Here is a 27,984-nt window from a genome sequence, read left to right on the forward strand (position 1 = left end):
TTTCAGTTCTTTATGGTAAAAACCGCCCGTAAAAAATTTCCTGAAATAAATCTATCTTTGTTCGATTTCTAATAGTCGCCTGTGTACACCTCACCGGCCAATAATAATAATGATAAAAATAACCTCTTACTTTCGCCGTAACAAATTACTCCAGAAAAGTTTTCGCAACAGTAAAAACTCCTTTTATCTCTTCGCAAACTTTTCTTTCATTCGCTGAATAGCTAAATCTACCGAATCGATTCGACGATCCGCAGAAAGTGATTTATCGTTTTGTTGTTGCAGAGTTGGACCTGGATTTTTTGGAAAGGCGCCAGAATGAGCCAAACAATGAGAATCAAGAGGCGCCCCGAAGCCCGATCGAAACCAGTCCCGAATCGGTCGACAGAGTTAAAGTTATATTATTGGGGGCGCCGGCCGTTGGCAAAACTAGCATAATACAGGTAAGGCACGAATGGGTTAATTAATGGGGTCCATTAATGCACGATTTCCCAAAATAGTCGATTAGTTCCGTCCAAGTAAATTCGTTCTTCTCATGCTGAGAATTCAATTTTAAACAAATCCAGCCAAGTGCGTTTTTTTTCAAACAAAATTCCATCGCCTGCTACTGACATGAAAAACTAAATTGGAAGAAACAATCTCAGTACTTCCCCGAAACTAAAACCAATTAATTCATCTCCTCGAAGCAGCTTCTTGCTATGTGAACTCCGCGTGTGACGTAAAGCTGCTTGTTTGCGGTCGGAAACAGCTTTGCCGAGGTTAAACCGGCGGTTAAACCCTCAAGGAACTTCCGTTTCTCCTACCAAATAAATTTTTGACAAGAATCGACTAGAGTCGTCATCAATTAATCCTTTACCTCCCCTCCAGGCGCCATTACCCTTTAATCCTCTCCCACGACCGCGAAGAAATAATTAAGTCAAACCATCTTACTCAAATTAATTATTAATCAAAACGAAGCGGTGCGTAAATAAATCTACGTCTTAATTAAAGTGTTCATTAACAGAAATGAATTATTACCACCCCACCACGCCTATTTACATGATGGCCGCCGCAGGGGAGACAAACAAAACATCAACGCGCCGCCAACTCGACGTAATTAAATTAAATAGGACGTGAGGAAAGGAGATTTCCAGACAAGTTTATCGTTAATTTTTCTTATTCAATTATAGGAAATGATGGAAAAGTTGAAGCGTCTTCCGCGCTGTTGAGCTCGGGATGGATGTTTGATGGAAGAGCGGCGACGTTTACAAATGAGGTCGTTCTTTGTCCGACTTCGGGAAACGAGATAAATGGCCGAAAAAAAAAACGGCGCGTCCGCCAATTTTGTGAAAAAGTGAATTTTTATGGAGATTGCCTCTAAACCGAGTTTAGTTAAAAAAAACTCCTTTATTTGGCGGGGAGATTGGGTTCTGGGATTTTCCGGAAAAGCGACTATTCACGTTTTATCCTTAATTTTTATTGAATGTAAATAATAACTGGACTCACTCGTGGAACTATCGATTGGATATAAATGCAACGAATAAATGTGGATTATCACACATTGCTTTCATTTGAATTGTTTTCAATGATTTTGGTCACGTTTCACCGTTATTTAATTTTGATCTAAATCGTCAATATTTGCACTGCAACTGGAAAATGCAATTACTGGAAACTATTCGATTTTAAAATAGACGCATTATTATTTCTATTCGAATAAAAAGTATTAAAAAAATTACCACTTACATGATGATCACATTGAAGCCACTCCTCTTTTACCGCGGTCATGAACCTGAAAAAAGTAATTTAAAATTAATAAAACCCGAAATTTCCCTTAAAAAATAATAATCACATTGAAGCCACTGATGGGTGTTAAATCTCAAAATTCAATTACCCGCCCGTTCTAGCAAATTTAGACTCAAACAACAACCAATTTCCATTTAGAACTTTCATTACAATTAGAAGCGATAAATTTCGCTGAAATCCGCTAGATTAGAATTTTCCAGATCGAAACATTCATTTATGCATCAAATGAAATTCCTTTCGGTACATTTCACATTTTCATTTCAGTCTTGTAATAGAATATTTCATATATCCTCGAGTTATCCACACTTTTATGGTAATTTTTATAATAAAATTTAATTATATTCGAACCATTGATGTGTCTAATCATGAAATGCAAATGCCGCGCTGTGCTAGAAATAAAATTGCATCGATTTATTGAGCGATGCGATGCACCAGTGGAAAAAATTGGAAAAGGGGTGACTGGAAGGTCAATTTTAATGAACGACAGGATAATTCCCAATGGGAATCGATTGATTAGGAACACCTAAAAGTAGAAAAGTTCATCGTTGTATTTTTGGTTGTATAAGCAGTGAAATTAATTTTTCTTGCAGCAGCAACTTGATTCGTATATTTTTCATCATATCCATTAATTTTTTACTGAAATTGCAGAGACGTGCACATTCCCGGATTACTTTAATCGCTTAATTCAGAATGTAGACTTTGAATTTGTTGTAAATATTAATAAAGAGAGGAAATGAAGCTCATTCCAAAAAAAAAGAAAAACCAAAGAATATAATGGAACATTTTATTGTTGTTCTAAAATTCCCAAAACCCGTACATTCACTAAAAGCTTCTAAAGCAAGAAGTTTACCAAATTTCACTGATTAAGGGTTAAAATTGTTGGATCTAGAGAATTTATTAAAAAATTTTAGATTTTAAGTTGGTTCTACAATTGAAAATATCTAAAATTCTTAATTGTATATCTACAATTTTGTAATTTATAATAGATAATAAAAATATCTAAAGGAACAAGTTTACCAAATGTCATTACTTTACTGTCAATACTGTCAAATTTATGCAGTTTTAGAAACATTTATTTTTAATTTTTAGTTTGTCCTATAAACGAAACATTAAAAAAATTTCGTTTTTTATTCTAAAATTCTGTAATTTGGTATATTTAATAAACACTTGTAAAGTAACATTTCCACCAAAACTGATAACTTCATCGTCAAAATTGTCGAAATTTCAAAAAATTTTCGAAAATTCTTGATTTCTAAATCTAAAATTAAAAATTATTAAAATTCTGTAATTTAGTCACTCAATAGACGCCTCTTGGGTAACAATTCCGCCAAATCTGATTACATTATCGTCAAAATGGTCGAATTTACAAGTACTTTTCAAAAATTTGAATTTTGAGTTCTTACTAGTCCAAATAAACGATTCGAAAATTCGCATTTCATGATCTAAAATTCTGAAATTTAATACACTCAATGAACGTCCCTTAAAAAAACAAGTCCACCAAAATTGACAGCATTAGCGTCAAAATTGTCAAATTTACAGGATATTAAAAAAAATGAATTTCGAGTTCTTCCTAGTCAAAATAAAAGATTTAAAAATTTCCAATTTGCGATTTAAAATTCTGTAAAATAAGTGCCTCTATAGTAGCAAGTCTACTAAATTTGACGGCATTAGCGTCAAAACTGTCGAATTTACACGATCTTTTAAAAAATTTAAACATCGAGTTTTTCCCAATCTGAAAAAATTCAACAATTTGCAATAATTCGTGATCTAAAATTCTGCAATTTAGTATACATAATAATAAACGATAAAGTAACAATTCCATCAAATTTGACTGCATTAGCGTCAAAATTGTCGAATTAACAGAATAGTTTCAAAATTTAGAATTTTGGGTTCTTACTAGTCGAAATAAAAAATTCTAAGGTTCGCAATTCACGATATAAAATTCTGTAATTTAATACATTCAATAACCGTCCTTTAAATAACAAGTCTACTAAATTTGACAGCATTAACGACAGAATTGTCAAATTTACAGGGTTTTTAAAAAAAAATAAGTTTCGAATTCTTTCTAGCCGAAATGACAATTTCTAAAATTCGCAATTAGTGATCTAAAATTCTGTAATTTAGTACACTCAATAAATGCCTCATAAGTAATAAGTCTACCAAACTTGACTGCATTAGCGCCAAAATTGTCGAATTTACAGGATATTAAAAAAAAATGAATTTCGAGTTCTAAAATTCGCAATTCATGATCTAAATATTTGTGATTTGATACACTTAATAAACACCTCTAAACTAACCAGCCCACGAAATTTGACGCATTAGCTTCGAAATTGTCGAATTCACAGGATGTTTTAAAAATTTAAATTTCGAAATCTTCCTAGTCAAAATAAAAAATTCTATTATTTGCAATTCGTGATCTACATTTCTGTAATTTAGTACAGTTTGTTGCACTTAATAAACGCATTTAAAGTCACAAGCCTATCAAATTTGATCACTTTGAAATTCGAGTTCTTCCTATAAATGAAAACTTCTAAAACCCGCAATTCGAAGTTTAAAATTCTTCACTCAATAACCGCCTCAAAGTAAGTAACAAGTCCACCACAGTTTATTACTTTGGAGTCAAAATTGAATTTCCAGTATTAAAAAAAAATTGAAATTGGAGTTTTCCTTGAAATAAAAATTCGTAATTCTTGATCTAAAATTTTGTACTTAATAAAAATAATTCCACCAGCTTTCGCTTCCTCAATGTCTGTATTCCAAAGCTGAAGTCAGAGCTCGTGAAATGAAACTTTTATCCAGCGGCAACGTGACTCATAATATTTTTATATAATCCGAATAAAACTTGCAGAGAAGTGCACGTTCCCGGATTACCTTAACTAGCTTAGTGCGACATCCACACTTTGGATTAGTCATAATTAATAATGAAAAGCCAGAATTAAACTTTTCCCCAAAAAAACGGACACAAACTAATATAAAAAAAAGTTAGTAAAACAATTAGCCCCCTGGCGACATCTCTGTCCCGACTTTTCGTCGATTCCGGACACGTCCGGAATTCCAAGCACGTAGTTAATGTCGCGGTCACGACAACGCAAACCGGAAACGCATTAAATGTCAATTAGGTTGTTGCGCCGGAAATTATACTCTTTTTTAAGGTAAATTGCGTTGTTTAGAAACACTTGTCGAATATCAATGTAAATAAAAAAATCCAGAGATCCCTCGGGAACGTGCATTTACAGAGATTTCGTCTCGTTAAGAAACGGAATTGATGAAATTTTGCGAATAAATGCCCGGCATTGTTGTCTCGTTGAAAGGAATGTTTCGATAAATCAAATTGAATGCGATGTTTCGTTGAATCTCTTTTAATTCGTTGCGAAAATTTAATTTTTTGTTGCCTTCGCAGTTTGGAGAGTTACGAACTGTTAATTACGCATTGAATTGTTAATTAAAACGAAAGTTTAACGAGGTAATTAGCGCAACATGCAGCTACTTTTATCGGTAGTTCTCTTGAGAGCTCATTAAGCTGCGACAGATGCAACTTTTTTTTTGTCGAGGATTTTCGCGAGAGAAATGCTTAATGGATCGACGAAGAAGTTTAAAGTTACATCCCCGGCGCATCCACCATTTAGGTAAATCCAAAACTTAAAAATTAATCAAAATGAATTACATAATCCCAAAGCCTCGCCTCCACCAATTTTTGCAACACAGCTATGTCACCCGACTTTACCCTATTTTTATTTTAGAAAATTTTGAAGTTTTCCCGAAAAAAAAATCTAAAATTCGTAATTCGTTGTCTAAAATTCTGTAATTTATTAGACTTAGTAAAAGCATCTAAACTAACAAGGCCGCTAAATTTGATGACTAGCACTAAAACTTTAGAATTTACAGGATGTTTTCCAAAATTTTGAATTTCGAGTCCTTCCTAGAAAAGGAAAATTCTAAAATTTGTAATTTGTGATCTAAAATTCTGTAATTTAATATACTCATTAAACACATCTAAAGTAACAAGTTCACTAATTTGATATCATTGTCGTAAAAATTCTAGAATTTACAAGATGTTTTCCAAAATTTTGAATTTCGAGTTCTTCCTAGAAAAGGAAATTTCTAAAATTTGTAATTTGTGACTTAAAATTCTGTAATTTAATACACTTAATTAACACTTCTGAAGTAACAAGTCCACCAATTTTTAGAACTTTGACGTTAAAATTCCAGAATTTTTAGGATATTTTTCAAAATTTTAAATTTCGTGTTCTTCCTAGAAATGAAAAATTTATAATTAATCATCTAAAATTCTGTAATTTAGTACACTCAATAAACGCATCCAAGATAACAAATCTTTTTAATTTTATAACTGTGGGGTTAAAACGCAAGAATTTACAGAATGTTTTAGAATTTTTTAGCAACATACCTACCACTGGCCATTTTCAAAAGGGTCTACATTATAATGCTTGTAGATTTTTTAATAATCTTCCTCAGACAATTAGAGACTCGTCGAACTTACACAGATTCCAAGTAAGAGTCAAAACATTTTTATTAAAAAAGAATTTTTACTCCATAGAAGAGTTTCTTAATGACGTTTAATTGATATGATAACTCTTTTATTGTAATGTATCATTCTAATTCTAATTTTATCTTTACATCTTGTTCTATTTTGTCTATACATTTTATTCAATTCTATCTTTACATTTTATTCGTTTATGTGATATTTTGTTAAGTATTAGTAACACTGATTAATTGTTTTATTAACGTACCAGATTTGTTTACATTGTGTATGTACGTACAAGGTGTTTATAAACGTTTCTAGCATCAAAGGTGGCTATGAAATGTCAAAGAAATTGCCAACTGACATTTGTAGTTAACCTCAATCATAAAGCAAAATTAGTTTAAAAAAAACTGTTATAGTTCTGTAATTTGTAATTCGTGATCTAAAACTATGTAATTAAGTACACTTAAGAAACCCATCTATAGTAAAAAGTCCACCAAATTTAATAACTTTGTCGTTAAATATCTAGTATTTACAGAATGTTTTCTAAAATTTTCAACTTCCGAGTTCTTCCTAGAAATAAAAATTTATAAAATTCGTAATTCGTGATTTAAAATGCTGTAATTTACTAGGCTCATTAAACGCATCTAAAGTAAGAAGTCCACCAAATTTGATAACTTTGGCGTTAAAATTATAGAATTCACAGGATATTTTACAAAAATTTGAATTTCGAGTTCTTCCTTGAAATAAAAATTTCTAAAATTCGTAATTCGTGACCTAAAATTTTGTAATTTCGTACACTTATTAAACTCTAGAATTTTCAGAATACTTTCCAAAATTTCGAGTTCTTCCTAGAAATGGAAAATTCTAAAATTCGTAAAGTGATTCAAAATTCTGAAATTTATTATTCTCAATAAACGCTTTAGAAGTACCAAGTGCACCAAATTTGACTACTTTGGCTATTACTACAAGGTGTTTATAAATGTTTCTAACATCAAAAGTGGCTATGAAATGTCAAATAAATTTGCCGCGCATTATAAATGTGAGTTTAGATTTTTCAACTGACATTTGTAGTTAACCTCAATCATAAGGCAAAGTAAGTTTTGAGAAGAAAACTGTTCAAATCAAAAATTTGGACACAAAACCGTAACTGAAACGTCGTTGACGTAAGTAACATTATAAATAATTTTTAAGAGAATTATATTCACTATCAAAACAAAGCGGCGAAGTAGTGCACGACAGGAATTCCAGAGCCACCTTCGATGCTAGAAGCATTTATAAACACCTTGTACTAGAATTTACAGGATGTTTTCGAAAATGTTGAGTTCCTAGAAATGAAAAATTCTTAAATTCAGGAGTGAAATGCTAAATGGATCGCCAAGGTGTTGTGCTTTAAAGAATGTAAGCTAGTTTTAGTAAATCGTGACAACAATCCCAGCGTATCCACCATTTAAACCTCACAAACAAAAAATAATTTGTAATTATATTAGCCCGGCGCCTCCACCATTTTTATAACACGCAACCCTAACCCGGCGCATACACCAATTTAACCGTGTTAAAAAATTTGTACCCGCCATAAAACCTCTCGTTACTTCTATTCTTCGCCATTTATGCGTCAATTTAACATGACAAACACCCCCGAAATTAATAGCTTTCAAAAACGAACCTGACAGGGCAAATACCGGTTTCATCGTTCAACCAACTGGAATTGTCGTATATCACGCAATAAATCTATTACGACAAAAATTATCCCTCACGACCATTAAACATGTCGCCGACAACTTCTCATGAATGTTTCATGAAGCGCTCCAGTTCCAGTCAATGAACGTCCGGCTTCCATGTCCCGTTTTAAAAATCGCGACGATCTTTGACTTTCAATAAGGCATCGGAATTTTATACTTCAAAGTAGACGTAACGAGATGACGGTAAAAAAACAAGTGTACAAACCCCGTCGTCGCAACGGTTCAATTATGACACAAGAGCTGTAAAAATAAACGTTAGAGCGTTGCATGCATCCAGGAAATCAAACGTCGGAGTAAATTACTCCTAATGAAGTGGGCGCACGTCACGGTTGTTAAATTTGACATCACGCTGTCAGTTTTACATGAGATGAATTCTCGTCTATTTGATATTATTTTCCAGTCGTATTCAAATAGTAGGTATACAACGCCGCCATGTTGAAATTCCAGTTTTTTCTCTGAGTCGTTTTAATTTCAACGCCTTCTAATTAGCACAATTCCTAACAAGATAAATACGAATAAAAAATTTATGTAACACGCGAGACAAACGTTAAATTCCTATCAAACATCAAATTACAAGTAGCATGCAACTTTATTATACACTATTTGTACAAGGTGTTTATAAATGTTTCTAGCATCAATCGTGGCTCTGGAATTCCTGCCGTGCACTATTTTGCCGCTTTGTTTTCATAGTGAATACAACTATCTTGAAAATTATTTATAATGTAACTTACATTCATGACGTTTCAGTTACAGTTTTGTGTCAAATTTTTTGATTTTCAGGTTTAAAACCACAACTAGAACAGTTTATTTCTCTAAATTAATTTTGTTCCATGTTTTGAGGTTAACTGAAAATGTTAGTTGAAAAATCAAAACCCACATTTGTAATGAGCGGCAAATTTCTTTGACATTTCATAGCCACCCTTGATGCTAGAAACATTTATAAACACCTTGTATTGTTTTTTGCGCCGCTTTGATCATCTTCTATTGAAATCAATATGGCGGTGAAAGCAAGATGGCGGAATAAACGTCGTCGACGACAAAAATGTATAATTATAAAAACAAAACTGGCGACATAATACCGTTTTTTAGAACGCCCTATAATATGAAGTTTTTTAGAATATGACAATAGGACTAACTTTTAGGGCCGGAATGTGTCGCACATTGGTTAAGTGTGTTCATGCGCATAATTTTTGAGAAGGCTTCTCCTTCAGAGTAGACGAAGTTCAATAAATTAATTATTTCATTATTTTTGGTTGTTTTTGGTATCGATACGTTCAAATCATTTGAACGAAAATAAACGAAATGTAAATTACTGGCGCTTGTTTACTTGCTTCCGACTAATTAACGCTGCACTGTCGATAATAACTAAATTATGTAACGCATTCGGAGGCGTTTAATTTGACATAAACGGTAAGTCAATTTCCCGCGGCGAACAGAACAGCGCTTTAATTTTGGTCATAATCTCGCTATGCATTTTGGCCGCGACATCGATACTCAACCAAAATAAATCGTTCTAATTTATCTCAATCGAAGGGGAGTTACAGTTCATAATTACATGCTCTTAATCACTTCTAGTCTCTTATTTGAGTTTGATCTCATTTTTCGATATTGTTTTTATGACAATACACAACACGGTAATGATGTGGGTCCTAATGAGCCATAGATTTCTGTCATATCGCAATGAGTTTTCGCCTCCTAACTCTGATTTTCCGCATCGGTCATATCCTTGCTGCGACGCCATCTTGTCTTGAAATCCCAACACCAACATGGCGCCGGAAACTATACAACGCTGCCATTTTTGCTCTTTTGAGTTACAACATGTACTTGGTTGCCCTCTTGACGACATTTTACATAACTGGGCACTACGCCCCCAATAACTATATCAACATGATTATGCATAATTTAAACGATTTGTGTTACTGTGGGCAGAACTTTTACATCATTTTGGTGTTAACGCTAAGAAAAAGGCACTCATGGCTAGCCCTCCTCAAAAATTTGGAAAAATCAAGCCGCTTGCTTGGTCTTCAGGACAATAATTCCAAAACGTGGTTTTTAGGGGTGGTCTTCACACATTTGTTGTTTACTTTGACGGCGGGTTCAGTCGTCTATGGCGTCGCGTTGAAGAAACCAACTTCCACTCAAAATTACGTCAAGCATCATATTCAGATTCATTTGCAACTCTTCAACGTGGTGCTGTGCTGCGTTGTTTTGAACATGTTGGCAACACGTTACAGAATCTTCAAGAATGGTCTTCAAAAACTCGCGTTGCAAAGAAACTCAATACCAAAACAGACCTTAAAAAAGATGGCGTACACAATTCGGGTACTCAAAATGGCCGCCGATGCTTACAACGACCTCTTTGGTTGGGCAATCTTCTTCAACATCTCCTTTACAGTACTCGAAATCCTCGACGTTTCTGATTATGTGTTGTTCGCCGAGATCAATCTGGGAGCTCTTCAATTTGCGTGGGTCAACTTGAATCAATTTTTTTGGATTATGGTAGTTTTGACTTTGATCTGGGCCAATTCTACAATTGTTTTCAGGCACCCACGATTAGTTTGATTTGGATGTATCATTTGGTACTGAAAGAATCTAAGGAGATTATGTCCATTTGTTACCATTTGACGTACGCGTTGATGACCGCGGATTTGGAGAGACTGAGATTGAGAGAATTTGCGAAATTTGTGGAAAGAAACGCGCCGAGATTTAGCATTGCTGGCTTTTTTGAGATCTCCAAAGGGACGATTTTGACGATGTTTTCCACGGTTGTGAATTTCCTTATTGTCATAATTCAATCTTACAATTTTAAGTGAACAGTTGAACAACAAGGGTTGACAGATCGCCGCAAGGTCTCCTAATTTTGTGTGAGCCCGGCGCATCCACCATTTTACATAATAGGCATTTTTCCAATTTTGCCATGCAAATTGCACTTTCTGTCATTGTTAAGAGTTACATTATAGAATTGATTTTTAATCATTGTTTCCGATACTTTTAAAAGCGCTTTGAAGCACTGTATTGTGAGTTAGTACACCTGTCAAATCTATGAGATTGATCCAATAATAAACATTACATATTTGTTGACAATTGCAGTTTTGGACAAATCAATTAGGACCTCAATCATTTGACTGCCATAGAGTATAAAGTATCCTTTATGTATTTCATCATTATTGTCACTTTTGACAAAATTGATTGAAATTTGCTCGTCAAATTGACAGTAATGCATTCACAAAACTGAAATTTTGAAAATTCCAATAAAATAGTGTCCAAAATGATTTGACCGCGACTGTAAGATGTTCTATAATAATAATAATAATAATAATTTATTGACGCCACTAATAGCCTTTACATAATCATATATTTAATAAATAACCAAAAAGAACACATACATTACAACATTGTTTTTATCTTAAACCTAAAAACTTCCACTGAGTGATACCGAAACAAATCAATATCTGCATCATTGCAAGACTACAATAGTATAGTCATCGGAGAAAACTTAATATAATTTTGTTTTAAAATCTTAATAACCTAAAACCTAAAACAGGCACCGATCTAATCCTATAGCGAGGTATGTGAAAATAAATATTATGAATAATATCCTCAGCATCAATATAATTATTTAAAATATTAAAAATGAAACAAATACGCAAGTATTGCCTTGTTAGCTCTTCTTAGTTCTCAACCGGAAAAACGGTCAAAACGTGTCATAAGACAGTTCAGCTCACCCGTCTCTTAGAAAACTCATCTAGCAACTTGTTTTTAATTTTAGAGCACATGTGTAGTTTAATATACAGTGACGGCCTAAATAAATTAGTAAGTACAGCTCTTGAAAGAGCGTATAACGTAAAAAATTAAACTGTTGAACTCCTAATAAGACGTCATCAGAACTACCAATACAAAGCATACAAGGGGAAAGCTGTGTCTACAATGTGAAGGTGTTTGGTAGATTGCGAGTACATTTAATAGTAAAGCAAGCGATTATATAAATAGTCTACAACTGTAAGCATGCATAAAAATCACTTTTTCTGTTGTTTAAGGCTCTGTCCTACCCCGGCCGAAGTGCATAGGAAATAGCACAAAACGCCATTACTTTTTACGGCCTCAAATTAAGAGTTGGAGTTTTTTTTTTTTTTACGTGTAGATAACATTGAAATGTACACGGGAAACTTCTTGATTTTTAAAATGTTCTTATAAATTTATTTAAAAAAAATAAAAACTGAAAAAACGCCATGTCGTTTTACGGACACAGTTTTAGGGATTTTTGCTTGAAGTACGACTCGATAGATGAGGAATTTTATTCTACATCCGGGAAACTCCTTGGTTTTTTCCCCACATGAATAGTTTCTTTAGAAAAAAATAAAATGTAATGTAAAAATGATTCCCAATTTTCAAAAAGTCGGCAACCAACACTTCAATGTTGCCATGATATACAGCCCCTCACAACAGAGGGTCTCTAATTCTAATCGCGGTTCGACGACTACAACTCGGCCGACCGGCGATTGACCATTGGGACCCCTTACTTCTTACCAAGAATTGAAGATTGCCGCATCTGAATATAATAACATTTTAACCCTCATGCGAGATTTCTAAAAATAAATTTTAATACATTTTATTCACAATCAGTCAACAATTGTTCATTTTCTAACTTTTTGTTAGGTGGAAAGTGAGCTGTTACTACGGTAATTCACTTCCCAACTCGCTGGGAAGTGACCATTTCCCGACCTCCAAATGCCAGATAACTAGATTTTGATAAATGAAGTAGGCCGCGTGACTGAATTTGACATTTGTATCTTGTCATTTGGCGTCGAAGTTGAATTCAAAAAGTGTGTGAAATGGATGCTGAAGCTTCTATACCGTTTAAAACTAGTACATTTTCCGGAGAATTTTACAAAAAATGAGAAGAATGTCAACATTTTAAGAGGAGAAACAACCGCGTCTCGTCTGACTGCAGGAGTTTACCTTTTCAAGTGAACAACTGAAACAAGGTCTGACACTGTATATTGCAGGTTATGATCACTCTTCGTTCACATTCAACATTAACGGTGTTTCCTCTAATATAATTTAACTTGTGAGTTTTAAGTTTCGTTGGTTAAATATATTGTTCATCTTACTATTCAAAATATTTATATTAATAAAGTTGTATTGAAATCAAAAATTCTTAACCTAAAACTTCATGAATTGACAGTAGCGACTTCGTTAGGAGATTGAACCAAGTTAAACTAAAGTCCGTTTTTTTATTAAAAAACCACCAACACCGCACTCTCCCACCACTTTACAACCGGCAACGTCGTCGATGGTGACTTTTTGGTGATAAAATCAAATAGGTTAGTTGCCTAATTGGCAATTTGATTTCACAAAACGGCCTTTTAGGCTGTGCCGAGTCTTTTCACTATTAAATCCTTTGATTTGCAATCCAACAGACTTAAAAGAAACGTTTTAACGGAAACACTGCCTAATTTTCAGAAATGTCAAAAATTTGACAACTATTTTCTTACCAAAAATCTCCCTAGGCAACGTTGCCGGTTGTAATGCAGGGGAAGATTGCAGTGTTGGTGGTTTTTAAAAAAATAAAAACGGACTTTACTTACTCGTCATTTATTTTGAATACCGCATTTCAAGGTCATAATTTGTGAAAATTGTGGAGCTCTACGGCAAATTTGAGAAGATTTATCCATTGAATTGAACATAAACGAGTACTGGAACACCCAAAGACCTGTTCGTGATTGTTTTCAATACATAAATCCTCTTAAATTTGACGTAAAGCTCCACAACTGTCACAAATCATGACCTTGAAATGCGGTATTCAAAATAAATGAGGAGTATTCTCTTGATGCCGTGTGAAAAAGTAGTTGTCTATACCTTATTTATTTGGTATACCGCATTTCAAGATCATAATTTGTGAAAATTGTAGAGCTCTACGGCAAATTTGAAAAGTTTTATGCATTAGATTGAACATAAACAAGTACTTGAACACTAAAAGACCCGTTTGTGATTCAATTCAATACACAAATCCTCTCAAATTTGCCGTAGAGCTCCACAATTTTTACAAATTATGACCTTGAAATGCGGTATTCAAAATAAATGAAGAGTAGATATATCCACTCCAGATGAGTCATTTCCAATGTAGAGCATGGGCGAAAGTAGTTTGGTAACAGTTTTTGGAAGCTAATAAAATTATTTTTTTTTAATATGATTGTGAATAAAATAGTATACAAACCTCGGTAGAAGTTCGATTCCTATCTCTCGAGAAATTGTCCACCTCGGCTGACGCCTCGGTGACGAACTTTTTCTCTCGAGAGGAATCATGAACTTCCCACCTCGGTATGTAATCTACTATTGTCGACATTTTAATAATTAGATTAACGATTGCAAAAGATTTTCAATCGTTAATATAATTAAAAAGTCACTGTTCAAAACCTTTTTTTTGTCAGTTGAGTGTAGTATTTTGAGTTTAGATTTAGTGCAATCAAACTCATCTTTGTAGACAAAAAATTCGCTTTTGACTCTTGAAATAGACCTCAATTAATAACTTGCATTACAACATTGGATTTAAACAGTGTATTCTATATAAGACAACGGATTAATTGCATTTTATACATTGATTGTTATGCATTTTATTGCATATTTGGCCATTTGGTCCTTTGCCGCAGGCAGGGTGGAATGTTTTCTCAAGTAGCCATAAGACCAAAAAGGTCAGCACCGAGTTGTCTCCCATACATGACCGTCAGGTTAAAATAAAAAGATTAGACGATTGAAAGCTTTTTAGCGCTCCCGTAACTATTTGATTTTTAGATACCAGCATAGCTCTATATTGTTACTTCTGTGTTTTGGCAATTTCCCCAACTTTGTTAAAATAATTACCCAAAACTTGATTTTACATTTTCAATGATTCCTTTATACATATCTCAAATTGTGCTACTGCAGCAACTTTTTAAACTTTTCCAAAATGATAAAAACATTCATTGAGGTGGACATTTGTTCTTAATTTTTGAAATATTTAATTATGTCAAGATATGTTATTTTTTAATTTTTCGTGATGCGTTTTTTAACGTCCACGTATAAAAAGTAAAAACAAATTAGTGTTAAAGTTTAATACACCAGTATTAATAGCTATTTGTGTATTATGAGCGTAAAAATTTACATTGCCGATTCAAAGAGACAAAAAGTCTAAAGTTGCGCGGCAACCTCTCGAAAACGGTAATTTGAATTTGCGCTCGAAATACACACAATATTTTTGCTACAATCTTGCATTTTCCGCGATTAAAAACAACTTCTACATCTAATTTTTAGCTTATTAAGACCCAACCGCGCCCCACCTTCTATGTTGCCATGGTAAAAATACCTTTGGCATAAGCGATTTATCGAAAACAAAATCGTGATCGAGTGTTTTTTCAATTTTATAAACAAAATTGTAGCTCTAGAACATATTCTTTACCTACCTGTAATATTTTGTTATTCGAAAGTACCCATATATTCGTTTTAAAATTTGGTAGAATTGATTTTATTAAATACCCGCGGATGCGTTGAAACACAAGAAATGACAAGATGAACTAATATCTAAATCAAATTTATTATCAATTAAAACACTGCGTGACAAAGTTTTAGTAGCCAAAAAACTGTTCTATATTAGGTAGCCCACTTTTTGATGAAACATATGCCGTTAACCGCAAGTCACCACCAAATTTTGTATTTAATTTTAAATGTAATATTTTATGACTTTGTAAGTTTTAAACATTTTTGCTTCCAAAATAAAGGTCTGTACATTGTCAAATACAAAAAAAAAATTAAAATTATTGTAAAAAAATCGAATTTTGTAATAAAGAGTAAAAAAAAAAATTATGATTTGCATATAATTTTTTTTAATTTTAGTTTTTTTATGTGTATTTTAAATATTAATAACCATACATACATTAAAATCATAAGTAAAATAGAAAAGAATCTCTTTTCTATGTTTTTTTTAACTACTTATGTTAAAAATTGTGAAGGTTTTGAGGTAAGGATGTCCTTTGAGTATGTACTTTGTTTAGATTACATAACACATTCAAAATTAATTTGAATTTGTCGCACAGTCTAATTTTGAAAATAAAATTGTGATGGTATACATTTTTAACGAAACATTTTTCACTTGAAAGATAAAGTTTATTAGATCACTATAAGTGCGTCTAAAAATAGATCTGAAATTTTGCACCATTTTCATTAAAATAAGAATTAAGTGCAAGGCTCCAGGAGGATCATTTTACTCATGGACTAGAGGTAAAATTATCCTTCGGTTGGGGTAAAATGATTCCTTTCCATCGTAAAGATGTGTTAAGTTCAAATAGTTTTATCAGTTAAGCAAACGTTAGTGGAAACAGTGAATACATTTAAGCATTAAGATAAAAACAAAATAAACTTAAATTACAAGAAGTAACAACAAAATAAAGACTCTTATAAAAGACGTAAAAAACATTAAAAAAATTACATTTTTTTTTGTAAAAACGAAAAGTTTGTTTAAGAAGTTTTTAATCCCGCCAAACAGAAATTGCAAGAAGTGAATATATTTTTATCTTCGTCTACTCTTGCACACTGATTATGCCCATTTTTGGCACACACTGCATCTAATCCGATATTTTTTACAACAAAAAATACATTCTCAAAAGATTCTTTTTCTCGCATTTATTTTTTAACACTGTCTTTTGTCAAATATCATACAATTATTCATATTAAAGGTAAAATGATCTCTGGATCGGTTTACCCAGTTCCTAAGTGATCATTTTACTCCAAGTGCAATAAGAACAAAGCACATAATCCATAAATTTACAACATGCCACGTTGCAACTGAATCTACAAAAAATTGAAAGTTTAATGTTAATCCTTTAAAATATCACAGGTGTCATTTTGAAATTTTAATTCGAAAGGTAAAATACAATTGATTAAAAAATCCCTTACTTTAGATCGAACTAAGGAAAAACACAAATATCGCTGTAATGTTTTTGAATATCCACCGATCATTTTACCCCGATCTCCCCTATGCCTACTTTAAAAGCCTGTTTTCCATAGCTCAATTTTTGAAAAATGTACCGCTTGAACACGTTTCGTTTCTCGTCTTGAAAACCAATATGGCAGCGAAGAGAAGATGGCGGAACAGACACCGCAGACCACAAAAAACATAAATATTAACATATAAACAAAACAGGTGTCATAATACCGCCTTTTAAAACATCCTGTATGTTTTTTAACTTGTAAGTACCATTTTATTTCGGCCGCTACTGTAAGTACTACGAGTATTTCATTACCAGTGGGCTACAGAAATCATTAAATGTAGATACGATTAATGATATAAGTCACGTGTGCTGTACACTATTTTATCTACAACCGCTCACGATTAAGAAACGGCGTTTTTTACGACTTGACGAGTTTGACAGGTGAATAACATTTTTTTGACTGTCATTAAAATGAGTTGTACAATCAAAATGTATACTGTACGAATATGTGTCAAATCTAATAAAAATCGAAAACTGATCAATATAAATAAGAATCCACTTACAAAATAAACGTACAGTACGCACTTGTGTCTAAAAACGTGTAATTTCGAAAAAGAAATGACAACCAAAATCTCAACGTCATAATATAGCGATTCTAGAAAAAATTATTTATAGCTTGATCAATAATAAATTAAAAACTTATGACCTAGAAAGGACACATGTTAATTAAGATAATTATCAAGATGTAGATAACAACAGTAACCCCACAGTCGTGTCCTTCCACTTCCAGTCCCTGCAATCAGTTTCCGCCTGCTGTCTCTAATTTTCCAAATCGGTCGCTTCATCGGTGCGACGCCATCCTCTCTTCACATTCCCAAACCAACATGGCCGCGAATACTATACAACGCCGCCATTTTCGCTATCTTGACCATCAATACCATCGGAATGGCAGCAGTTTACAAATTCTACACTTACAATAATTACATCAATTGCCTGACTCGCATTTTCGGTGACTTGTGCTTCTGTGAACAAAACTTCTCAATTATCTTAGTGTTGGCTTTACAAAAAAGACGCTCGTGGCGGATTCTTCTGGAAAACTTGGAGGCCACGCAACGGTTGCTTCGTATTCGAACTAACACAAAGTGGAACAAGAAGTTTTTTCTCGGAGTCGGTGGACTGCATCTGTTATGTATTTGCACAGGGAGTCGCGTGGCGTTTTTCAACAAAACTCTTTGTTTTGTTATTTTGGGCATGTTCGCCACGCGTTACAAAACTCTAAGAAAAATCGTACAAGAGAAAACACCGCGAGATCTAAAAAAAATTGCGTATACAGTCAGGGTGTTAAAACAAGGGGTCGATGCCTATAACGACCTCTTTGGATGGGTGCTCTTCTTTAACATTTTTATCGCGGTTCTTCAAATCTTACAAATATCCGATTACATGTTGTTCCCAAAATCCGAACTACTAAGCATGGAGGTTGCGTTGATAGCCGCCAATGAAATAGTTTGGGTCCTGGTAATGTATACAATTTTTTGTACGTCCCCCCAATTTTTTTTTTAGATGACGACCACAATTTTGATCCTTATGTACGATTTGGTACTACGAGAATTCAACGACTTACTAAAATCATGTTGTGACATCAAATATTCGCTGCTATGTTCAAATTTGGAGCAGTTACAACTATACAATTTCGTCAAATTTCTCCGCCGCGCACTTCTTTGACGTCACTAAAAGTACCATCCTAATGATGTTTGGTGTGATTGTCAATTTTCTTATTGTGATCATACAATCTAACGTTAAATGAAAACTGTCCCGGCGCCTCCACCATTTTAGAAAATGTTAATTGTGTCGTAATGTTGGTACGACGGGATTGGATTTTATGGTTGCAACGTGTGATCACGATTTAATTAAAACACCACAACATGGAACGATCGGAAACGAGCGTTTGTGATAAAGACTGAAATGGCCAAGGTTTAATTATGACTGGTATAAAACCGCCGCGCTGCAGTGGACACAATAGCAGTAATAACTTTTCAATACAATGCGGATTCGACTATTGTGCATAGGTAGAGTTAGATTGTTACATTCTGTGGGGATTTTAGCGGACAGTCAGCGAAATGCGGAATTGGAAAGTTGGTAAGTTGGTAAGTTTTTCTCAGAGAAACTGTGAGTGGAGTTTCCAGCATTTAGTTCATTTTTTTTTTTTTAATTTTGTATCCACTTTCAACGATATATTACATTTATCTATTCAAATAAAGAAAGTTTGTCTTTTCCCGGCGCATCCACCATCCATTTCCTGTTTGGCCCAGTCGTAAATTACAGCTTATCTCCATTAATTATTTCTCAAATGGCATCTTTTTCGTCTTCTTGTACAAGGTGTTTATAAATGTTTCTAGCATCAAGGGGGGCTTTGGAATTCTTGTCATGCGCTATTTTGCCGCTTTGTTTCATAGTGAATATAACTATCTTGAAAATTATTTCAAACGTCACTTACGTCTACGACTTTTCAGTTAGGGTTTTGTGTCAAAATTTTAGATTTTTAGGCTTCCAACCACAACTTGAACAGTTCCTTTTTAAAACTAACTTTGTTCAATGATTGAGGTTAACTACAAATGTCAGTTGTGAAATCTAAACCCACATTTGTAACGAGCGGCAAATTTATTTGACATTTCATAGCCACCCTTGATGATAGAAACATTTATAACTACCTTGTATATTGCATTAAGTTCTAGAAGTAGAAAGTAAATTAATAAAATAATAAAATGAACCGAAACTGAAAATTTCCAAGACGTGGAAACAATCAGAATAAATAAAAGCATCGCTTTTAAGCTCTTTATTAAACTTAATTAACTTCTGAATTGCAAATATTTAATAGTTGGTAAAAAATCTTCTCTTAAAGCTACGTTTTATTAAATCTTTAATAATACAAAAATGGTGGAGGCGCCGGGACAAAAATCAATTAATTCAGTTCTTGAAGATTTACCAAGATTTACAAACTTCACACTCGCTTGTTCCATGCATTTGTCATTTTGATAACAGTCAAAAACATGTCGGCCATCTGTCAAGGTGTAAAAATAAACGCCTTTTCTTAGTCGTAAAAGATCGGAGATAAAATAGTGTACAACACACGAGACACACACTTTGCACACTTTGGATCCCGACCCTTTTCGATTTGGCTGAAAGTTTTTTATCTTTTTCTACCCGATGAAAAACAGTTCTCAGATTTTTTTCAAATATTTTTACCCAATCCAAAAAAAGTTATGAATTTTTCCAAAAAAAAATGCCTTTTTTATTTTCAAATAGCTATAATTTTTTTAAAAAACAACTTATTAGAACGGTTTCTTTTGAATTTTTTTTTTTTGAAATTTACTTTTCAGAAAACAATACAAAAAAAATTAAAATGATAAATTCCATGAAATTTTTGTCATTTTTGGGATAACCCGTTATTTTTTTGAAACCATTTTTTATTTTTTATTTTATTTCCTTTAAAAAAAAACTTCAGTTTTGCGATTATTCCCGCATATCTGAGAATGGCCTAATTTATTTATATTTTTTTATTTATTTGGAAAAAAATTATTAAAAAAAAATATTTTTGTTTTTTTTTCCTAAATGCTTTATTTATGTTATGCAATTAAACGATTTTACAGGATTGTATGTATACGCATTTAACCGTTTCATTCTACAAATATATAAACTAGGTTTTATGTTTGATATAATTAACATACAATGATTTTAAAAATAATGCACCAAATCATTTATTAGTTTTATTTGTGGCGTTTAAATATTTTACATATTTTGTGTTCACAATATAAAAGAGTCGTAGACTTATAACATAAAACATATTCGCGTGGATTTAGTAAATTGGTAAATCGTTTAATAAATAAAGATTTAAAAAAACAAACTTTTTTCAATTAAATAAAAAAAACAGAAAAACTGATGATCGTAGAATTAATTAAATTAAGTTTTTTTTGAGAAATTAAAATAAGAAATAAAAAATGGCAAACTCCGAGAGAATAACGGCTTTTATCAAAAATGACAAAAATTTCATTAAATTTATCATTTTAAATTGTTTTTGTTATTTTTCCTAAAAAGTACATTTCAAAACAAAAATTTAAAAAAAAAGTCCCAATAAATTAATTTTTGAAAAAGTTATTGCTATTTGAAAGTATAAAAACCGTTTTTTGGAAAAATTCATCTTTTTTTGGGTTGGAAACAAAAATTTGAAAAAATTCTGAGAACCGTTTTTTCTAGAGTAGAAAAAGATGAAAATTTTTCAGCCAAATCGAAAAGGGTCGGAGTTCAAAGTGGTCGATTTGGTATGGAATACCCCATATAATCAATGCTTAAAGTATCAAAAACAACTATTAAAAACGATCATCTATTCACAAAAATAAAAGTTAATGAGGATGGAGAAAACAAATCATCCTAAGCGTGACAGTTGGCGAGACTTGTAACTAAATGAACAGTTGATATTTGTAAAATCAAAAGTTTAATTTTAAAGTTTCATATTCGACTAGAATTTTACTTTGTGCAAGAAAAAAGCAAAAAATTGATAATTTTTACTTTGAGAATCAACTGGATCTTCAACACAAAAAAGTTAACAAAAAGATTAATTTGACTTACGAAATTAAGAGAATTATGACAATTAAGAGAATTTGCGGCGGGCTAATACAACCTGTTCTTCGTCGTGAGTGGTCGTAGATAAAATCGTGTTCAGCATACGTGGGCTATAGCACTCGTCACTCTTATCAACTTTTAAAGATTGCTATAGCCCAATAGTAATGAAACATTATATTATTAAACAAGTTGCATAAAACATGTGTTTGGCGCACGGACTACAAAATTAAAAACGAGCTGCTTGACGAATTTTCTAAGGAACAAGTAAGCCAATCCGTCTTATGACGTTTTGACGGTTTCTCCAGTTGAGAACAATTTCCTAAAACAGACGTTGAAATGTCAACTGTCAACAAATATTTGACAAGCAATTGGCAGGAGAATCAACTCACAAAACAATGCTTAAAAAGGTTCTTAAAGTATCGGAAATAATAATTGAAAAACGATGCAATAATTTAACTCTTAACAATAACAGAAAGTGCCTAGTAACAGTAGAAAAATTACGATTATGGAAAATGGTGGATGCGCCGGGCTCACAGAAAATTTGCAGAATTGGTTTTACGAAACAAAAAATTAGGAAAATTTGCGATGATCAGCCAACCCCTGTGCAAACCCCCACACTCGCTTGTTCACTTAATATTATAAGATTGAATGATGACTATAAGAAAACTAACAACTGTGGAAAACATCGTCAAAATCGTCCCTTTAGACACCTCAAAAAAACCAGCAACGCTAAATCTCGGGGCGTTTCTCTCCACAAATTTCCCAAATTCTCTCAGTTTCAGTCTCTGCAGATCCGTACTCGCCAACGTGTACGTCAAATGGTAACAAATAGACATAATTTCCTTTGATTCCTCCAAAACCAAATTATTCATCCATATCAAAGTAATCGTGGGCACCTGAAAAAAAAACGTAGAATCGATCCAGATCAAAGTTAGAACTACCATAATCCAAAAAAACTGATTCAAGTTGACCCACGCAAACTGAAGAGCTCCCAAATTAATCTTGGCAAACAACACGTAATCGGAGACGTTGAGCATTTCCAGTATCGTGAATGAGATGTTGAAAAAGATCGTCCAGCCGAAGAGGTCGTTGTAAGCGTCAACCGCCATTTTGAGTACCCGAATTAAGTACGCCATCTTCTTTAAGGTCTGTTTAGGCAAGAAGTTTTGTCGCAACGTGAGTTTTTGAAAACCAATCTTAAAGTTCCTGTAACGTGTTGCCAACATGTTTAAAACAACGCAGCACAGCACCACGTTGAAGAGCTGGAAATGAGTCTGAAAATGATGCTTGAGGTAGTTCTGAGTTGATCTTGGTTTCTTCAACACGGCGCCGTACACAATTGAACCCGCTGTCAAAGAATACAGCAAATGCGTGAAAACAACTCCTAGAAAAAATGTTTTGGATTTTTTATCCCGAAGACGAATCAAGCGGCCTGATTCTTTCAAATTTTTGAAAAGAGCGAGCCATGAGTGCCGTTTTCCCAACGTTAGCACCAAGACGATGTAAAAGTTCTGCCCACAATAACATAAATCGGTGACATTATGCATAATTACGTTAATATAGTTGTTGGGGGCGTAATGCCCAGTCATGTAAAATTTTGTAAAAAAGACTACCAAGTACATGTTGTAACTCAAAAGAGCAAAAATGGCGGCGTTGTATAGTTTCCGGCGCCATGTTGGTGTTGGAATTTCAAGACAAGATGGCGTCGCACCGAGAATATGACCAATGCGGAATATGAAAGACAGGAGGCGAAAGCTCATTGCGAATGAGGGAAATCTAGAACGTGAGGACAATTTATGGCTCATTAGTCGCTGATTTGCCACGATATCATTAGCGCGTTATCTTCGAAACAAAAGATCAAAACATTTGATCTTACTCAGAGCCTACTAGACTAACAATAATTAATGAGGGAATTCCATTTCTTCCTCGTATTATATTAGACTTTTTAAATCTGACGAGTTCTATGAATTTAAAGGGTCTTTTTGTAAATTTTTTTTCAAACTTGTTGCACATCCTGTGCGGTCTTTAATTCTCGACCAAATCGAAACTAAAATGAATGAAAATCCAATATTACTTCAGCACTGCAGCCACACAAGTGGACTCGTAGGAGAGCGGTTTTGAGACGAGTTATTAGAAAACGTGGACAATAAAAGCCAGCAAATTGCCCACGTTTGATAACTCTGAATTTTTTTAGATTCCCCGACATAAAAGGCCTGTTGTCACCCAACCCGGCGCATCCACCATTTTTCTCTTTAGATTAAAATCGCACGTCTTGTCCCAAATCCCGCTCCTTCTCATTCCCCGCTTGTTTACAGTTCTGTTCGAGAAGCACATTTGCGTAAATCTTCTTGCTCGGCCATAAATCAGCCTCGTGTATAAATATAGCTCATTAGAAGAGGAGAAGCCTTGTGGCAATTAATTAAAGGCGAGTTTTCGACACGAGCCAAGTTTACAAGGCTTCGAAGTGGACACAAATCATGTTTAATGCGACATAACTAATATCGGAAATCTATAACAGGGAGCGGAAGGGCGCCTATTCGAAACACATCAATTATGGGCCACAACAATAGGGGCAGATTGGGGATAATCGCGTTAGCAAGGTGGCGAAAGTGGGCTTGAAAGATAAATGGTTGTTGATATAATGAATTTGATAATTTGTTTTTGAAGAATGGTGGAGACGCCGGCGCCGGAATTAATATATCCTCGGATTTTTCCATATCCATCCGTCTTGCGGAACAAAATCCTCTCCCGTCCATGTAAATCACTCCCATTTTCCGTTGACATATCTCGTATCCAAATATCTAAAATTCAATATCTCGCGCCGTCTACACACGTTGAAATATTCAAAAGCACACATCGCCGGAGGACACATTTTCTTATCACTTTTCACGAAACGCGAATGATTGAAAACGGAAAATGCGACCATTTGTTATCTTCTTATCCGAACAAAGGAACAAATTTCGATGTGGATAGAAGGGGACGGTTTATGGGGGCTGTAATGGCCAGTTTATCCCTTGTCGCAATCTGGAGGAAAACGGTCCATAATGGGGAAGTTTAGAGGTGGTGTTTTAAACGTGCTGACACAAAAATTCGAAAGGGATGATCGTAAAGGAGCGATCAGCGATGGAATTTTCTTGTATCGATTGTCTTGTTATTTTTCCTGTATGTATTTTTGTTGTTGAGACAGAAATGTGTCTCTTTGGCAACCTTCAGGGGATTTGCTGCGACATCAACTTTACAAACACTGCAATGACAGCTTTCAAACAACTTCGAGATGGCTCGTTTCCTTTATAAACTCCGCCGAAATGGAGTGTTATTTGAGGTATAACACCAGTTGCGAGTCGGCTTGGAAAAACTTTAAGAGCCCGGTGCACACTGGAATCAAACACTAATTTTTCTTGACATAGCTCGTATTTTGAAACGAATAAGTTAGGTGTTTAAAACTTTAAAACTTTAAAACTAATTTAAGTATAAGTTGAAGTATATGGTAGTAACAATTAGAAAGAGTTTTGATAACCCTTGACCATCATAAGAATTCTAGCCGATTGAGTAATTTGCCAATTTTTTGAGTTTTTTTTTCGTCTGTAAAACGCTTTTTTTACTCTTTGCTAATAATGGTTAAAAAAAAACTAAAAAAAATAAATTAAATATGCGATAAACAAAAAAAATATATGATAAGATTAAGTTAAAAAATATATTTTAGGCGACTGAAACTGAAAATGGAATTTTTAGGCCTCAAAAGCGGCCTAAAAGTAAGGCTTTTCTGGCCGCAAACATTTTTGGCCGATCTATGGTGACGCCATCTATTCATAGTTTTGCATATTACATCAAGATTCCGATATTACCCCCAATTTGATAATTATTTGGGTAAAATCAAATCGACAAACTACTGTAAAGTGCAACAAAGACGTGTTGAATTATTGAAAATGAACATGTCTAGCAGTGCTGCTGTAATTCATACAAATTGTGAAGCTATACATGTCGAAGATGCAAATGTAAATAAAAAAAATATGAACTTTTCTGAAGGATTCATAAATATTCACAATTATTCAGTTGTTATAAATGATTAAATCAATAAATCATAAATAAAAATTAATTAACTTGTAAATTTAATAATGTCGCCTAAAAAATCTTGTGTGTATCACAGCCAGAAAGTGCCATTTTGGCCTCGCCTTCTTTCTTCCGTTAAAAAAAGCTCGGCCAAAAAAGAAGCACATTCTGGCCTTGGTACACAAATAACTATTATTAAAAAATGTATTGCTATTTTTTCAGTTATTTAAAACAAGAATGGGAATTCTTTTCACTTGGGTTTAAGAAAATTTTATAATTCTTATGTATACATGTAGATACAGGGTGATTTTTAAAAAACGGCAGGCGTTGTAGAATTTTTATTTATGAACCGATTTCAAAAATTAAAAAAATTAATTAAATGGTTTTTAATTTACTATAAACTGATGAATTTAGAATTTTTCTAAATATCTTAGTATCTTTTGGGCGATATTCAACTTTCTTATTTTAAAATGGCACCCATATTTTTTTGCATAATTTGGAAGATATTAATTTTCTTGATTCAGAAATGTGTAATATGTTCTACTTTTACAAAAAAAATATTTTTTAAAAAATTATTAAAATTGAAAAAAATAGGCAATAAAAGTTAATTAAAACCATTTAATTTGTTTTAAAATTTTTGAAATCGGTTCATAAATAAAAATTCTACAACGCCTGCCGTTTTTTAAAAATCACAAATATTGTAAACAAAATATCCCATTTCGACATGCGATGCTATAATAGTTTTGTTTCCATAGCAACTTGGGAATCTTTAAAATACAAATTAGAAAATAGTATATTATGAAACGCGTTTCATAATGAACATTTTGCCGCACGCACGTTTTTAAGACACGACGAGCGTAGCGAGGAGTGTCATAAAGTAGTAAGTGCGGCAAAATGCATTATGAACAAGTATCATACGCTATTTTTTCTATTTCGCCTTATTTTAAACGAAAAAACTTGATTTCGAAATCTAGGGAATTTTAGGGTGGTTGGCATTTGCAAAATGTTCGGGAAAAAATTCGAAGTAGCGAAATCCAATTTCAGTCAGTTTGACAGGTGTGACGTTTTGAGGTTATCGGAGCGCAAGGGAGCCAAGAGAGCGAAGATGTTGATCATGATCATGATGTTCTCTTGCATTCAAAGAGTTTTTCTCCGATGAATTATTAAGCCAAGTATAACAAGAAATAATGGTGTATTGATCGATTTATCATGGTTTATCAAAACCAAAATCTAAATTGTCAACGTTGACGGCAGGTTGCCGGTTTGTCTGCTGCAAACCTAAGAAAAATAAATGCTCCTGGAAATATTGGCACGGGATTGGTCCATTACGATACCGAAATACGCTCAAACGCGTATCGAAATATCTTCATTATGAACGCGAAATAGAAAAAATAGTTTTTATCATCGAAGCCAAAATTTTAAAATTTGGTCGATGTCGCGCTTTTATCATTAGACGTCCCACTGTACGGCGCCTCCAATTTAATTTTTCTTCTCGCCGCCGCTCACCTTCGCGTAAATAGATTGCCCTTGGTTCGATACGCACGGTAGAATTAGTTGTAAATAAGACCGTCGCTGAACTAACCGTGTTAAAAATAGCGTGTCCAACTTTTTAGATACTTGACATTACTCTTTATGGCCTTTGATTTAATTAGGATTCTTCTTACCCTCTTTCTAGAGTCTTGACCCGGCGCCTCCACCATTATCCCTCTATATTATTTGAATTTTAACCCTCTATTTAAACGTTTTTTTCTTCTGCTTGCAGCAATTCGTGTGGAACGACTTCTGCTCGGACTACATGTCCACGGACCGCAAGCACACCTACTACCCTTCCGTCATCACCAACGACCGCCTGTACGAAATAAAAATCAGCGACCTCCCCGTCATCCCTTACTTCCCCGTCAATTCCTACTACGAATGGGCGAATTACCGCTACTACGGTCTTCGTAGCGCCTCCGCTTACATTCTTGTTTTCGACTTGTCCAACCTCGAGACTTTCCAATACATACGCACTCTAAGAGAACAGATCTGTGAGAGTCGCAACATGTCAAACGTCCCTCTGTTGGTCGTCGGAAACAAGCAAGACCTCGTGGTTGAAGAGAGTGGTAGTAGTAGTGGTAAAGCCATCACCAGTGGCCAAGAAGAAAAACGTAGAGATATAGCAAATCTTGTGAAGAAACACTGGAAATGCGGGTATATAGAGTGTAGCGCTAAGTACAACTGGAAGGTCGTGGCGGTGTTCCGAGAGTTGATTGGGATGATCGACAGTTTGGATTCGAGAGATCAGAGTCCGATGATGGATAATATCCAAGACGCTTTGGATAGGAATAAGTGTGTGGTTATTTAAAGAAGAGTT

At 33.7% G+C, this 27,984-nt stretch overlaps 1 protein-coding gene across 1 annotated transcript; it reads left to right on the plus strand.

The window, feature by feature from the left end:
- The first annotated feature begins 12 nt into the window (after positions 1-12).
- LOC148177186 (ras-like protein family member 10B) lies at positions 13-27,984 on the plus strand. Its single transcript, XM_088033268.1, has 4 exons — positions 13-59; positions 155-170; positions 222-440; positions 27,394-27,984. Exons 1-4 carry the CDS (start codon positions 13-15, stop codon positions 27,973-27,975), a joined length of 864 nt encoding a protein of 287 aa, XP_087889394.1. The 3' UTR covers positions 27,976-27,984.

This window comes from Gnatocerus cornutus, chromosome 3 (assembly GCF_029298725.1).
Source record: "Gnatocerus cornutus isolate USDA-ARS CGAHR chromosome 3, icGnaCorn1.1, whole genome shotgun sequence".
Taxonomy (NCBI): domain Eukaryota; kingdom Metazoa; phylum Arthropoda; class Insecta; order Coleoptera; family Tenebrionidae; genus Gnatocerus; species Gnatocerus cornutus.

Excerpts from the sequence above, each read along its gene's own strand:
- LOC148177186 (XM_088033268.1), top strand. The coding sequence starts at position 13 with ATGGTAAAAACCGCCCGTAAAAAATTTCCTGAAATAAATCTATCTTT. Across the intron at positions 441-27,393 it reads GCAAAACTAGCATAATACAG|CAATTCGTGTGGAACGACTT; the intron begins GTAAGGCACGAA and ends TTCTGCTTGCAG.